Here is a 15,076-nt window from a genome sequence, read left to right on the forward strand (position 1 = left end):
CTCTGGTCATATCATTGTGGAAAAGTGGTGTGAGTGCAAAACACAAACGAGTTAGTAAATATAGAAGATTCAGCGATGCCTAATTCAACCGAGCCATTGTACTCAATTCCAGATCTAAAAATTTCCCAAACTAGAGGCGATATGCTTTTGCCTGTAGAATGTCTTACACAAATTTTCAGCCACACATGCAGGTAGCACAATAGTATGATCTGTCCCTACTGTGTGCTCCAAGTAGTCCCAGAAGACTGGATTATTAATCTTAATAATATAGATAAAGAAACCCCTGCTGACCCCCTTTCTTTCCTCTACCCCACTGCAGCAACAGGAACGCAAGCCTGATATCATTAAGAATTAAATTTCACACAAAAATCATTCACTTTTCCCAATTAACAGTAAAAAAAAAAAAATGACAAACTACACCATCTCATAAAATATTTTATTCGGAGTGGGAAGGGGGTTTTAACAAGATAAATCATGCAACAGCTCAGTAACAAACCAAAAATTTAAAAAAAAAAATCAAAAAAAACTATTTGTAAAATATAAAGAATGGTAACTGGTGCTGTTGAATTTGAAATAGGAACAAAAATCATGAATTCTTCAAAAGGGGCACATCATCAAAAACCACAGGAAGCTGAACATGAAGACATCACGTGAGAGGCATTAATTTCAACGCCTCAGACAATGTTTAACAATGCTCATCACTTCGTATAGATTACTGCAAGTCACATCTACCCCAGGCTAATATCCCTGTGACTAGAACGACACATCATTGATAATAATGAAACAGGTCCCTATAAGAAGAAAAAATCTAAAATAATCCTCAAAGTGAAAATAGTCATTCAAGGTTAACACTCGGTCACCGATGCCATTTTATCGCTGCCGCAAAGATAGCAACCTGAAACCTCTCACCACCGCAGACACATTCTGGTCACGCTGCTATGACATACCTTAAAGGTGGGAAGTGCACAAATGGTGGCAAGGCATTACCTTTTCATTTTAAATTCAGTTAGCTTTGAAAGGCAAATTTAAGATAAACATTTTAAAGGAAAGGGAGAGGGTGAAGAATTCAGATGAAATTATGCGCATAAATGGACAGTGTTTTGATACCTTTATGGACAGCATAAGAAGCGTTCAGTAACAAACACCACACATTACGGCAAATGTTTTGGTAATTTTCAAAAAATTACAGGCAAATAGACCAACATTTTGTGAGAAGAAACTAAAATAAATACAGTGGAATGGATAAACATAGGAACTTGGAAAGACTTATCGAACAATGGTGTCCAACAGGTGATTTTCTTTTTTTTACCCATGTTGAAATAGTGTGTTTGCAGAGGACAAAAGCAAATGTGTTTGCACTTAATCCTGGGTGTAAACTGTGCAAAAACTCACTTTCGGAATTATTCAACTGAAACTGCACATTGACTTTATCAATACAGCACAAGTTTCTTAAGTAAAAAAACCTTTATACATTGTAATAAAAATGTGAGAAGGCAAGATGCGAAACACAGAAAGCTGCTGGTTGCCTCGTATTCGTACAGTACCGCCGATGACTTGGTTCACCATAAAAATAAGTGAAGTCGACTTTCTGTCTCAGGCATCTTGCACCTTGCTCCTGATAAAGATAGTTCTGTCCAAGCCCCTTGAAAGGGCAGAGGCTGGCGAAGAGGATCTTTGGCACTTACGCTGGCAAACTCAGCTTCTTTCCCTTTAATACTAAAATAAAAACATAAAACAATTCATTAGAGTATAAAACTGTCGGAATCCTCATACTAAATATTCAACATGACCCAGTAGTGCAAATGGACTATTAAAGAGTAAGCATGAAGACTCCATTATCTTTACATGAATTATTTAATTACCCTAACAAGGGACTACATTTGTTTGCTGTACTAATTTTCCTCGGTAGGTTTGATGCTTTTAGCAAAACAGAATAATAACAAACTAAAAACAAGATTAGAAAATTGATAAAAATCATTGGACAGAGCAACTGGCCAAGGAAGAAACTGGCAAAATATCAAACATGACATATCCAACAGTGGAGGGCGGCACTAAGGTACACTGGGGGACGACAGGCCTATGCACCTACGATACCCCTTCTGGGCATCCCCTTGGGAAATGGCACGCTCACGGAGCGCAGGCTGAGGACATGGCACGAGGCTGGGGTGACACAAATGGGGGACTTTTTCTCGGAGGACAGAATTCGTACGGCGCCGACTTCACGCAGTTGCACCAGACGCCACGATCATTGTTCCTATTACATGCACAGGTCACACGTTACATCACCGCACACTGGGCAAGAGAAGGTACGGAACCGACGACGTCGGCTCTACTCACTATGCAATATCTAATGGGGTCGGGTAGCCACTTAACGAAGTGGCTCACTAAGGGTATCGGAGTGAGTAAAGCCATCCCACTGCAGCCCCTGCGTGCACGCTGGGAGGGTGACACGGGAGGAGATATGGGATGGGAAAAGGTTCAAAAACTTCCTAAGAAAGTATCCCGAAACACTAAGTTCAAGTTTATTCGGTAGTGTGGCTCACTGGTTAGAGGCGGCAGACCCGAGAGCAGAGGACGGCCCGGGACCAGGGTTCGATTCCCGGCGCGGCAGGTTTCTGGACCAGGGTCAGCGGACTCGATAATTCTCTCGCCTCGGTGCCCACTCTGATCAGCGATCACACTCGGCAACTCTGGGCATTAGCTTGCCTCATCCTCACTAACGGCCCCACCAGACCGCCGGGGATGCCTGGTCTCACCCTGGAGATACCCATTAAGGGACCATCTCTCAGGGAAGCCAGGAAGGGTTTCGCAGCGGTCGAAGCGCCTTGGGACCCTACGGGTAAGTAGTGCGCTATATAAATGCCTATACATTTACATTTACATTCAACTCATGATCGTCCATAGGGATTACCTCACCCCCCCACAGGCTACACGCGATGTTCCCTGAGGCGTCCAGCCAATGCACAAGATGTCACCATGGGGACGCCGGTCTACTACACATGTTCTGGGACTGCCCTAAGCTGGGATACTACTGGGCCACAATCCATCACATCTTAATTGAGTACGCCCCGGGTAGGCCATACGACTCAGCATTGTACACCATACTGGGACTGGGGCACAAAGAAAAGAAGAGGAGTGTGACCACTAGATTTGTGGAACTGGCGCTGTTATTAGCGAAGAGGTCGATAGCGATGAAATGGAAGTCAGTGAGACCGCCGAGCGTGGAGTCATGGTATGACCAGGTGTTACGGGGGGCAAGGCTGAGGGCCAGGAATTGCACAGAGAGGAGCGCAGGGGTGTACGTAAAACCCGATCTCCCTAGAATGGAACTCGATGGTGGTGGAATTCGAAACGTGTGCGAAGACACACATTGAATGAACACTAGTACCGTTAGCGGCTGTGGGGACTAACTGACATGGCCGGGTGGGTGTCTTTGTGCGGGATGCCGGATACGGTTAGCCAGGGATCTGATATCAGTAGTACAGGTTGCAGGACTGGACCACTGCATACTTTTCAGTTGCATTGGAAAAAGGGAAATGTACGACAATAGTGTATTGCTTTTTGGAATGTATCGGACTGGATATTGCTCACATGAGAAAATGCTGTATTGTATGTAAGTGCTGGGGGGAGTTTGGTTGTCGAAAAAGTGATACGGACATTACACTATTAATGGCATTGTACGTTTAGGGGGGGGGGGGGGGGGGGACCAGTTTTCAGCGATGGAATAGGAAAAAGTTGTGATACTGCCGACATGTTAATGGTGGCACCATGCTTCATTCTGTATAACAGTAGTGTTGTAAAGAATGTAATTGTACTGGTGAACTTACTCTGACAAACATATTTTCAAAAAAAAAATCAAACATGACATTTACATGAATGTAGACACAACTAAAGCGATAGAAAGAGAAATCAGAGCTAGAAAGGAGACAAAATAAAACAGATGGAATACACAAGGCCCCCTGGTAATTCCAGGGTGAGTGTAAACCTGATTTTATACAAGTTAGTAAGTGGTAGTTTTTAGGTCTCGCGACCAATCAATGCACGCAAGTGCATTGAGCGGAGCGAGAATTCAAGTGCTCGAAATCCTCGTCAAACCAAGGGCTTCTTGCGCTGCGGTTTTCATTAAGTTCACGTGAATCACGTGACCAAACAAGCACGCGCATCAGCCTCCCTCCCTCCTAATTGCATTTTTTTTTTTTTTTAACGGCCGCACAGCACATCAAAGGGTTTCGCCCAGCGTGCGCTCTGCGGCTTCTCCTCCCCTAATTAATCATGGCTGGCCGGCCGTACTTTCAGTTTCCCGGCCGCTCTTGCGCGCGCACCACTCGCGTCTTTTTTTGAATTGTTTTCGTGTCCTTGTTGCTCATACAGCATAATTCTTGTTTTCTTTTAATTAAACAAGCGTTTTCCTGGCTCAGCGTGGTGCCCACTTCATGGAAGCCGCACTTTACCTTTCACTGACGCTCTCTTCCTGCCCTCTCTTCGGGCTGCCTACTCCTCCCCCTTGTTTTCGCATCCTTGTTGCTCATACAGCAAAATTCTTGTCTCTAGTCTGTCAGGCTCCGAGCTCGTGAAGAAGGGCGACATTCTTCTGTAATGTACAGGTTTTTTTTCTTCATTTTTTTTTCTTGAATGAAGGCGTGTTTTCCAAGGACCGATTTAGTAGCCACTTTTGTCCCGCTCTGGTTATTAAAAATCAACGTCTCTAAGAATTCCTGCAAACTCCGTTTACGCAGCTTTCGTTGTAGGAGTTTCCCCACTATGCTGTTTCAAAAGTACAGCGTAAACTATTAGGCGTAGGGGGCATCTGCTTAATATATATTAATATTTTTTTTCGGGCGAGGATATTTTTTGCGTTTCTTGGAGGGTTTAACGGCAAGGGCAACAACCGTTTCAGCTGCGGCAGCGGCAGTAGGAAGGTCCGCACGTTTGCAACTCCCTTTGCTGAGTGAAAACCGACATGGCTGTTACCACTGACTCTGGGGACGAGTGCACAGCTTTCACGTTCGTTTTCTTCTCGGAAAACGGTGCCCATTGGTTGAAAGCAGCGCAACTCAAAGTGTTTACCTCTGATCTATATTCTCATTACCCTGTGAATAAAAAGGAAATGTTAGTGTCAAATTCTGGTTCTTTAATGGGATCTTACTTACGTGGGAAAGATTGTCGGTAATTAAAGCAACTGGCACTGTAATGAAAGTACTTGTAAGGTGTACAGTGAGTGCAACCTCATCAGTTGTTTTTGGCCAGACAGGTGTCGTATTGCTTTCAATTGTCTGAATTTGCTTGGTACGCCTCAAGTCTTGCACGTAGTGTGTTGGGATTGTGTTACTGTAACCCGAGCAGTGTTTTCCAACTTCAAAGGCCTTCTCATACATTTTTATTGGCTTTCTCCTGTTCCCTATTTTCATTGTTTGGTTATAGTAAAGAGATGCTCCATTGTGACTAGGAGCATGCACACTTTTTTTCTGCTGGAAAATGTTTGCACATTTTTGAATCTTCATCCTTTGCAAATCTTTTCTCCGTTTCCCTTCTACGATCCTGCAGAGTTTTTTCCTGCTTTTTACTATAAATGTTCACTGTACATCGTATTCAGCCAAAGAAGCTGGAAAAAGTATGCACATTTTGCGAAGTTTACAGATTTGTTTCTATCTTTAATAGTTTTGCACAGGCAATACATTCATAGATTAACAATATGATTCTGGAGTTTTTTTGTTTCATGACAAAGTATTTTAATGGAACTTCAGAAAAAAACAAACCGATTCTTTTAGAAGTATTGCCTAAGCAACGGCCCTATATAATTGTGGTAAAGTCACGATTTTGCACTCGATTGTAGTTAGGCGAAAATATTTTCAACCTAGCAAAGTTTCTCATATACTCTTTGAAAGTAAAAAAAAAAAACTGTGCAACTTCTATCTCTTTCGACAATGCATGAGGTATTGTATAGTCATTGTCTGTTAGAAGCTCAGGTGCTTTCACATCTCAGATATAAATCAGAATACCAAAATATAGCGACCGTATAACGTTTGTAGATGATGACCCTTAAAAGCTTGTTTCAGATTCCACTGTTAGATTACAGTCTAACTTCGTGATGAGTGAAGAATTTAATATGCTGATTCTTTTCCCTGAAATAGCTCGCAGTCCAAACTTCTCCTTTCCCCACAGCTGCCTATAAATGTCGCTCTCCCAGATTGTTAGCCATGTCAAGGGTCCTTAATTTCTTCTTTATCAGTTCTCGAAGAAACAACGCAATGTTCCAGTTTGTATAATTGTTGACAAATGTGGCACAGGATGTCTTCCTACCAAAGCGGACTTACTTTATTCTGGTGTTACGCTGTAACTTTGTTGTGGCCTTGCCAATTTCCCTTGATTACCAGCACATCCAATTAGACATTCCAGACTATGTGTTTTGCATCCATACTTAAATAGGATCCATTCAATGGGCTGTTTTAAAAACGATCTGTATATATGGGTCAGAACAAAAGCAGAAGGGAGAAAAGCCATGCATTCTGTATTTAAAATACATCATTTTGGGAGAATACAGTGTGCAGGCATACAAAATAAACAAACATTCTTTTTGTCTCCTAACGTATCAGAGGCTGAGAAATTGGATACTCTTGTTCTTAGACCACCATCGGTATCACCAATCTAGGTCAGCAAACCGCTGGAACGGTCACCAAAGAATCATGAATGATACCACCCTGGCACATCGCCAGAGAACCTCAACGCAAACTTTATAGCTACAAACAAATCTTCACCTCTTCACTCTGTCTCGATCCACATCCAACGCCAAAAACTGACTGTTTATAGATTCCCTAATAGAATATGTGGCAGACCAGGTGCTTTCAGGCACAGATCAAGAATTTGATTTCCCTTCCTAGATCAGAACTGGCCTAGCTGATTAACGTGAACGCCTTAGTCCAACAATCGCATTAACAAATATATTGAGCTACCTCTGCCCAGCAATTGATGCCACTTCCAAAATCTTAGTGGGACTCCTTCACTAATGATGGATGTTGCTTTGTAGAGACCTAAAAGAACTGGGATACCCGAGGTATGCAGGAGCCAGACCCTCTAAACGACAATTGTTGGGATTAGCCTCTTAAGAGCTTCGGTATCAAAGGAGCATCATAGACTCCTCTATGCTCAGGAGCTCGACTCTCGGTGTGCAGCCCAGCCTACTAAATTAGAAGCGTTTGTTTGGTTCAATTAATCTATGCATTAAAAAATTTAAAAGCGTGTATTTGAGACGAAAATGTGTTCATTTTCACAATGTTTTCAGAAGCGGGTGTCTGGAAAAAAAGGTTGAATTTGCAAAATATATTTAAAGCGGATATATAAGTGAGAATATCACGGTGTCGGCGAGACTTATTACTCATCTTATCACCTTCGTGCCTGTGGCTTTGCAGCTATGGCTGCTATGTATTTCCCATGTATAGGTATGCCAGACTGATAACGCCTTTTTACATTACTGATAACAACTCTGTATGATGCTCTGGGGTGATCACTGCTGACAATTTTGCCTGCAGTGGCCATTAAAGTAAACTTGTCCCATATGGTTACTTTTACAACATTAATACGGTCTTGCTATTGAAAGGTGGTAGTCTGGAGTTTTGCTTTGTGAATGCTTGTTGGCAATGCTGAACAGCAAAGGCAAAAGGAAAAGCCAATGCTGATCGGTATAAAAAAAAAGGCAAAATGACTGACCCCAGCATAATGATGTTTGTGTGTCACCAGGCATGTAAGCGTATGAGCCATTAAGTAGTGGAGGGCATTTTTGTTTACTTTAATTTACTGTTCCAATATGGCGTATGCCCATCTTGGAGTGGTAATTAAAACAAGCACTGGCGTTGCCAATAGGTCTCGCAGTAGGAAAGTTGGAGTTATTACAATTGCAAATAACAATGCCTTTTATTTTTGTTTTCATTTTAAAAACATAAAGGGCTTTGTCATTTACAAAACCAATAGCTCCAACTTTCCTACTGCGAGACCTATTGGCAACGCCAGTGCTTGTTTCTTCTATTCTTCCCCAAGCAACATCTGTATCATTTTAACACGTTTCAAATAGACGCGTTGAGCAATGCCTGACCACACTGATCAGCAGCCGGAGGACATCTATCCAATCCTGTGCATGCCAATAGCAGCCAATTGACAACACAAAAGCGGTTTCCAAACTGAGAACGAACCTATTACTCAAGATAACAAGTGGACTGTCATTGCCAATTAAAAAACCGCATTTATCAGCTGGAATATCCTCTCTTAGGTATTTGGAAGCACTGAGTACTAAACCAGCATGTAAGCTAAATTAGCACTGCCAGAGCAGCATTAAGGACAACTAAAAGATGCACTTATGCCATGCTTAAGCATCCTATCAGATTTTTAAAAGTCAAATCGTTTGGTACTCCTGTAGCTGAAGGTTTTGTATTTTCAAAAGCATTTTTCATCCACAAAATTATTTTAGCAAGAGAGTTTGAAAAATAAAAGCTTCCGTTATGCAGACAGACGATTGTTTTTGCTACATTGTCTTTAACGAACAGTCAATTGTTTGAGGTTACAGAAAGATTTGAGCCTGCTGGCCTGTGAGGGAGAGAAATGTTCCAAGGAAATGTGAGATATTACATTACAGATTTAAAAATATTTAATGAATTTACAGCTAGATTCATCATTGTCCCGTTTTGCGAGTCCTTAATAGCGATTATTAAGGAATCGCTATTAAGGACTCAGCAAACGGGATTCATGTAGGAATCGCTAAATAAATTGCTAATCGCAAATAAGGAATGTGTAAGAATCGCAAATAAGGATGCGATTTCAAGTGTGCCAGGGTTGTCCAAAGGACACCCTGTAGCACCCCTGAAATGTAAATTTAGACTTATGTTGCGCACACACATGTCCAAAAGACATGTGTGTGTGTGTAACATACAACTGAGAAAAATGCACAAAAGTGCATTTTTCTCAGTTTTCGCTATTTACCACAAAGTCAGACTTCGTAGTAAATGTTGGCAAAAAAATAGCGACATCGCAATTTTTTAATGGTTCACGAATAGCATTTAAGGAATCTCAAATTGAGATTCCTTAAATGCGATCGCAATTTGAAAAATCTCAATTTTTTGCGATTTTTCAAATTGCAAGTTCATGACCCATTGATGAATTCCAAATGCCATTTTTGCGAGCACAAACGGCCGAATTCTGCGATTCACACGGTTTGCGCCCGCAAAAATCCTTGATGAATCTAGCGGTTAGTTTTTGACAAATTGAATCTTCTTTAGACATTCTCAAAACTGGTCATAATAAAGTCTAACCAAAGTGTGGCAGTATAAAAGAAAAGAAAAACTGCATCTCCCATGAAAGAATGATTCTGATGTGGTCAGAAAAGTCAACTATCAGTCAGGGTTCTTGTAATGTGGTTGACTTGACAAAAATAAAAATACAATTAAAAGAAAATGAACTTCATGAAACATGAAAGAATGGAGAGATTCAGGAACTTCTTGACAGTGGTTCCGTACACCAGTCACAAAGATATATGTAGTAAATTCTACTAATTTTGCCCTAGCCTATTGATGTGCGTCATTTACATTTAAGTTTGGTGCTTGTTATTTATTCAGATTTCAGTTACAATTAAGTTTGGTGCTTGTTATTTATTCAGATTAACGTCTGCTGTAATAATAAAGTTAACCCCTAAAGGGGCTGAAAAACGAGCTGATTCAATAGTCCGGCTGATCCATATAAGCAAGACGTCAAAATCTACAAAGCTTTAATCTATCGTCAATGACTTCACATTGTAGGATGCTGGCTCTGCCAAGACTGGCAATGTCACTTTTTCTGCAAGACACTAGTATTGAAAATCATTATAGTATTCACTCTGGGATTAAGTTTTTGAACCCTAAATTTTCTTGAGCTAACATTTTTCACTGCTTACCCTTCAAGTGTACCCAAAATCAGTTGCAAAGATTTAAGGTAACATATTTCCTGTTAGTGGGGTAGAGCCTAGCCGAACTGCTAGATGGAACACTCAGGCTCTGCCGGCCGAAAACAAAATCCTCCAGGGATCCTGGTCATAGCAGCCTAGTACATAGATTTCCCGCAGCGGCTGCTGTGTGACTCCTCGGTGCACCTGCCGGTGGGGTTTGGCGGCGCTCGAGCTGTGTCTGCTCCTGGCGACTCGGGAGATTGGACTATAGCATGCTGACGCCAGGGTGCAGCCTGGGCCACATGGGCAAGGCGATTCAAAAAAGGGGGAGGTGATGAACAGAGTGTCTGAATTAAGCAGACCACTCTTACCCAGTCAAGAGATCAGGGCTGAATCCATCACCGTTATTTAGCTCACTGCATCACCCCAGTTCAGAACCTGGCTATATGCAAATTAGTCAGACCCAGTGCCTGGGAACAGGGCAGACCAAACTACCAAGCCAATTCTTCACCAGAAAGGAGACAAGCTTCCAGGGACCGGTTTCTGGCATTTCAGCCGACGTCGGCCCGGCTTGCTTGAATCCTGGTGGTACAGTGAGCAAGGGACTCATGTCCGAGTATACCCTGCCACACCTGTAGTGGCCAAAAACGATTCAAACAAGCATTGGAAATGCAATAGGTCTCGCATTAGAAAAGTTGGAGCTATTGGTCTGTAAATGACAAATATTTTATTTATTTGTTGGTTGGTTTTTAAAATAGCTAAATTGATAGCTTTGTCATTTACAACGCCAATAGTTATAACTTTCGCGAATGTGACACCTATAGCATTTGGAATGCAAAATGTTTTGTATTTACGTGACATAGATGGCAGCTCTGGTCGTTAGGCCACATCTCTAGAGAGCAGGAGAGTGCAGCAGGTGTGAGAGGGTGAGTGGGTGAGGGTGAGTGAGGGTGAGGGTGTGTGAAGGTGAGGGTGTGTGAGGGTGAGTGAGGGTGTGTGAGGGTGAGTGAGGGTGTGTGAGGGTGAGTGAGGTGGTGAGGGTGAGGGGGTGAGAGGGTGACAGTGTGTGTGAGGGTGAGGGGATGAGGGTAAGGGTGTGTGAGGGAGAGGGGGTGATGGTGAGAGGGGGTGAGGGTGTGTGAGGGTGAGGGGGTGTGAGGCTGAGTGAGGGTGAGAGGGTTGTGAGGGGTGTGAGGGTGAGTGAGGGTGTGTGAGGATGAGGGGGTGAGGATGTGAAGGCGCGTTTGGCAGTGTATGTTTTAACGCTCGGATTATCATAATTAAACGTACGTAGCGTCACCAGAACTAATTTTGTTTAAAAAATAAAAACAGAATAGGAGAAAAACACTGCTAGAAGCCTAGGTTTGGGGATTTGTAATTTAGGCAGCGTCTGACTGCGAGCCAACCTAAACGGATCCTCCAAACAGGAAGAGTTTTGGGGTAAACAAGCAAGTGTTTTTTGTGGGTACGCACCTGTATGTTATCCATGTACATTTGAATTGGGAAGGGAAGTGCAAAGCCAATAGCGAACAATAATTAAAAAAAGAGTGTTGAGATTAAATCTCTGGAGAGCAACATGGTGAACAAGTGAAAAGTAAATGCCACTGGTGGCCACAGGGTGGCAGTGTTTAAATATAAAGACGGTCTCCGAGAGCGATTTCACGCCCCTATGATCTTGATGAAAGCGAGGTAATGAGGAAGAAATAACGGAGGACGCCAGGGTGAACAGCAAGAGGTAAGTGTTACTTGACTATGTGAGTGGCCACAACACTTTAATCTTTAGAAGAAAACAGAATTGCTGGCAGAAGTATTTCACGGTGCTCTCGCAACACAGGCAGAGTGACAAATCATAGAAGCGCTCGTGAGAAGATACAATATCTCTGGCGGTGGCACAGAGCGCAGGCTCTAAAGAAAAATGCAGGAGAATGGCACGGGCAAATGTGCAGTAAAACGTAGCGCGAGCTCTAAGATGAGCTGTGAAGGGCTCGCGGTGTTAAACAATAATGGAGAGCGTGGCAGAAGGCAGGCACGAGCACTAATGAAGCAGTTTGAGGCATACGCGCGAGCGCAACGGACAGCTTGCTGTAAATATAACAAGACGGAGAAAAGGCAGATAAGGGGAGGGGGGGAGGAGAAATGCGACACGGCGGGCAGGGGAGGGGGCGAGGGGGAGGAGAAATGCGACGTGCAGAAGACGGAGGGAAGGCAGATAAGGGGAGGGGGGAGGAGAAATGCGACACGGCGGGCAGGGGAGGGGGCGAGGGGGGAGGAGAAATGCGACGTGCGGATGAGGGAACTGATGTGCACGCGCTTTTAAGCTCAATGCGCATGCGCATTGAGCTTAAAAGTCACGGGCACTGCAAGGAATCGCCACGATTCCTTGCAAGTTAGTTAAAGAGTGGTTAAGCCCCCATAGTCTCGCAAGCTCGATGCGCATGCGCATCGACAGGCGAGACCTAAAAAGGGGGTGGTGATGAACAGAGTAGCTTGGTCTGCCCTGTTCCCATGATGCACTGGGCCAGGGACAGACTAATTTGCATGTAGCCAGGTTCTGAGCTGGGATGGTGCAGTGAGCTAAAAAACGGTGATGGATCAAGCCCTGATCTGTTGACTGGGTACGAGTGTTCTGTTTAATTCAGATACTCTGTCCATCACCACTCCCTTTTCTGAAACATGGGCAAGGCGGCAGCCGCTGAGGGGACTTGTAGGCTGGCGTCACTGTACGCTCAGCAGCAGATACTCGGAGTGGATATTGACAACTGTTCTACCCTTTGCCTAGCTGTTGCAGGCGGTGTCGAGCTCTCATAGCTGGTCAGCTGCACTGTGGCCTGGACAAGCCTGCATCGTTCCACTGAGGCAGCTGCTGGTGCCGCCGGAGACAGGTTCCCAAAAGCATATGATATTGTGTTGCTGTGGCATGGCCAAGGTAGTCTGCCTGGGCGCATTATAGGTGGAGTTTTAGCCTGGACTGGAGGTCCCCTGCAAAGCCTGGTGAGGGCACTTTATTTTCAAGCAGGGACTCCGGGGTGTGCCCTGATCCTGTCTGCCGCGTGGGTCACATATGCATCTACAATACGACCGGGTACACTGCCCTTCTCATGCTACAGGTCCTGCTGCTCACTCCCCCCTGATCTGGCGCTCAGAGGAGCTTTGCCATTTGTACAGAGCTGCGTGCGGCCTTGCTCACTCTGATCTGCTTTGCTGGTATTCATCACTGTGCTACTATCACTGGGCTCCACTTCCCCACACCGGTTACCCCGAGACCCTGAGCCTCCTCGTCCCCCCCTGCAGGTCACAAGTCCTAAAAAAAGAAGTGGGGGGACGCTGTCACCGGAAGTGACGTCACAACAGGAAGTGACTTCATGAAAGGTGGCTCCACTCTCATGGCAGAGAGGCCAAAAAGGTGAAGTCCAGCTGTTTGGCAGGGGGGACGGTGTCCCCCCTGTAAAATAAGTGCGGGGACGCCGTCCACCCGCGTGGTACCTCGACTCGAGCCCTGCCCCCCATGGGAGAAACGACTATCCGGGGTGTGGCGGGGCTCTTCAGCTCCACCTGCCAGACCTCATTCTTCTTTTTGCAGTCTTGGCACTCATGTGCATCTCGACTTCTGTCGCCTACAAATAAACGCTGCTTACCAATTGCCTGCACATCCAGCTGCTTTCAGGCCCACTCATTCCACGCCACAATAATGGGGAAACATGAAGCTCAACAATCAAAACTTACCTTGGAGGGTAAACACCTTATCCATCAGGCGGAAAAAGAGCCATGAGCAGAGATTTCTCCAGATTGGTCGGGTGGTGGGAGGGAGGGGGGGGGGGGGGGGGAGGGGGCAGGCGCCCAACAAGATTTTGACCTCAAGAAACTCTTGGTTGATGTAAAGACAAGCCTTCAAGCCATCAATGCGAAGTTAGACATACTTACCAGCTTGGATCAAGTAAAGCAGCGCGTGGACAGTGAGTTCCACGTGAAATAACCTCAGCATCACTGGGTTCCCAGAGTGGAAAATTTTGTAGAAGCCATGCTCCGTGAACTAGTCGGGGAGGCACATTGCTTACTGCGGGGCGTGCCTCGCACCAGAACGCCCCATAATCGCATGACTTTTGAATTAAAAGGATCGAGGCGTTGTTCCATTACATAGCTTACACGTGAACGCCAGTCGACTCAATATCAGGGAAATAAACTCTCCTATCCTGATTTTACCCAGTCAGCCTAGGCTGCCCACAGAGAATTCCTGCCTACTAAGCGACTGCTCAAAAAAGCCGATATTCCGTATGCTTTCCTTTACCTGGCCAAACTACGCATCACCTATGGTGGAAAACCTATTTTTTTCACAATGCAAAATCGTCCCTTAAATTCACCAAACATGTTACCACGAAGGAGGTAGGGGATATATATTGCAGCACCGTGAGGCCCCAGGTTGCACTGCAGGACGTTGTGGGCTGATGTGCCCATCACTCACGCGCCATTAGCCTTGAGATGTGGACAGAGTTTGGGGGTCCGGCAGGGGCCGCAACCCCCCCCCCCCTCCCCTCCCCCTTCTGAAGTCCCACTGTGTATCACCCTTGGGAGCTTGACTTCCATGAGATACTTTATGGTGGATGCTTGTTCGGTTCTTCTCCTCCTTCATTGATGTTTCCCGGACTTGCTACCGAGGTTATGTGCTGGGGTGTTGGTTGTTATTTTCTCTCTTCACAGGGTCCCTGCCAAGGTTTGCTATCACATTCCCACCCATCTGCACACTGTCTACTCCGCAAAACATTATCACATCTTTCATATATCCTTGCCACACAGTCTACAAAATGCCTCATTTGGAATATTCGTAGACTCAATGATCATAGAAATACCGGCCTTGTTCACTGCCCCATCAATTCTGCCCCAAGACATTTGGGAACCTTTCCTCTCATTTCGACGCCAAAAAGACTCCCCCCTCCCCTTATAATCAGAAGAGGCATCCCCCAGGGATACTTTCGTCCTGGCTAGTACTGGTTTGTCTATTCAACTGAACTGAGTGGGCTTCCACAAGGTCACACCTTGTAGGCTGTTTTGTATGTACTTGTGCACCTGATGACATCTGTTACACGCTGAAATAAGTGACTTCTTCCTTACTGGAGGGATCCGGTCGCGACTGCCTCTTTGTTATTGTGATAAAGCAAATGGGAATGTTCTGTACTA

General features: G+C 44.7%; 1 protein-coding gene across 1 annotated transcript in view; it reads right to left on the reverse strand.

Annotated features, from left to right (window-relative positions):
- Positions 1-422: 422 nt before the first annotated feature.
- Positions 423-15,076, reverse strand: part of KDELR2 (KDEL endoplasmic reticulum protein retention receptor 2) — a 109,374-nt gene continuing 94,720 nt past the window's right edge. The window contains exon 5 of the mRNA XM_086940754.1: positions 423-1,716. Coding sequence (XP_086796880.1) covers positions 1,682-1,716 — 35 coding nt within the window. The 3' untranslated portion in view covers positions 423-1,681. The remainder of the gene's footprint in view (positions 1,717-15,076) is intronic.

Source organism: Lissotriton vulgaris, chromosome 10, assembly GCF_964263255.1.
Source record: "Lissotriton vulgaris chromosome 10, aLisVul1.2, whole genome shotgun sequence".
In the NCBI taxonomy this organism is placed as follows: Eukaryota; Metazoa; Chordata; class Amphibia; order Caudata; family Salamandridae; genus Lissotriton; species Lissotriton vulgaris.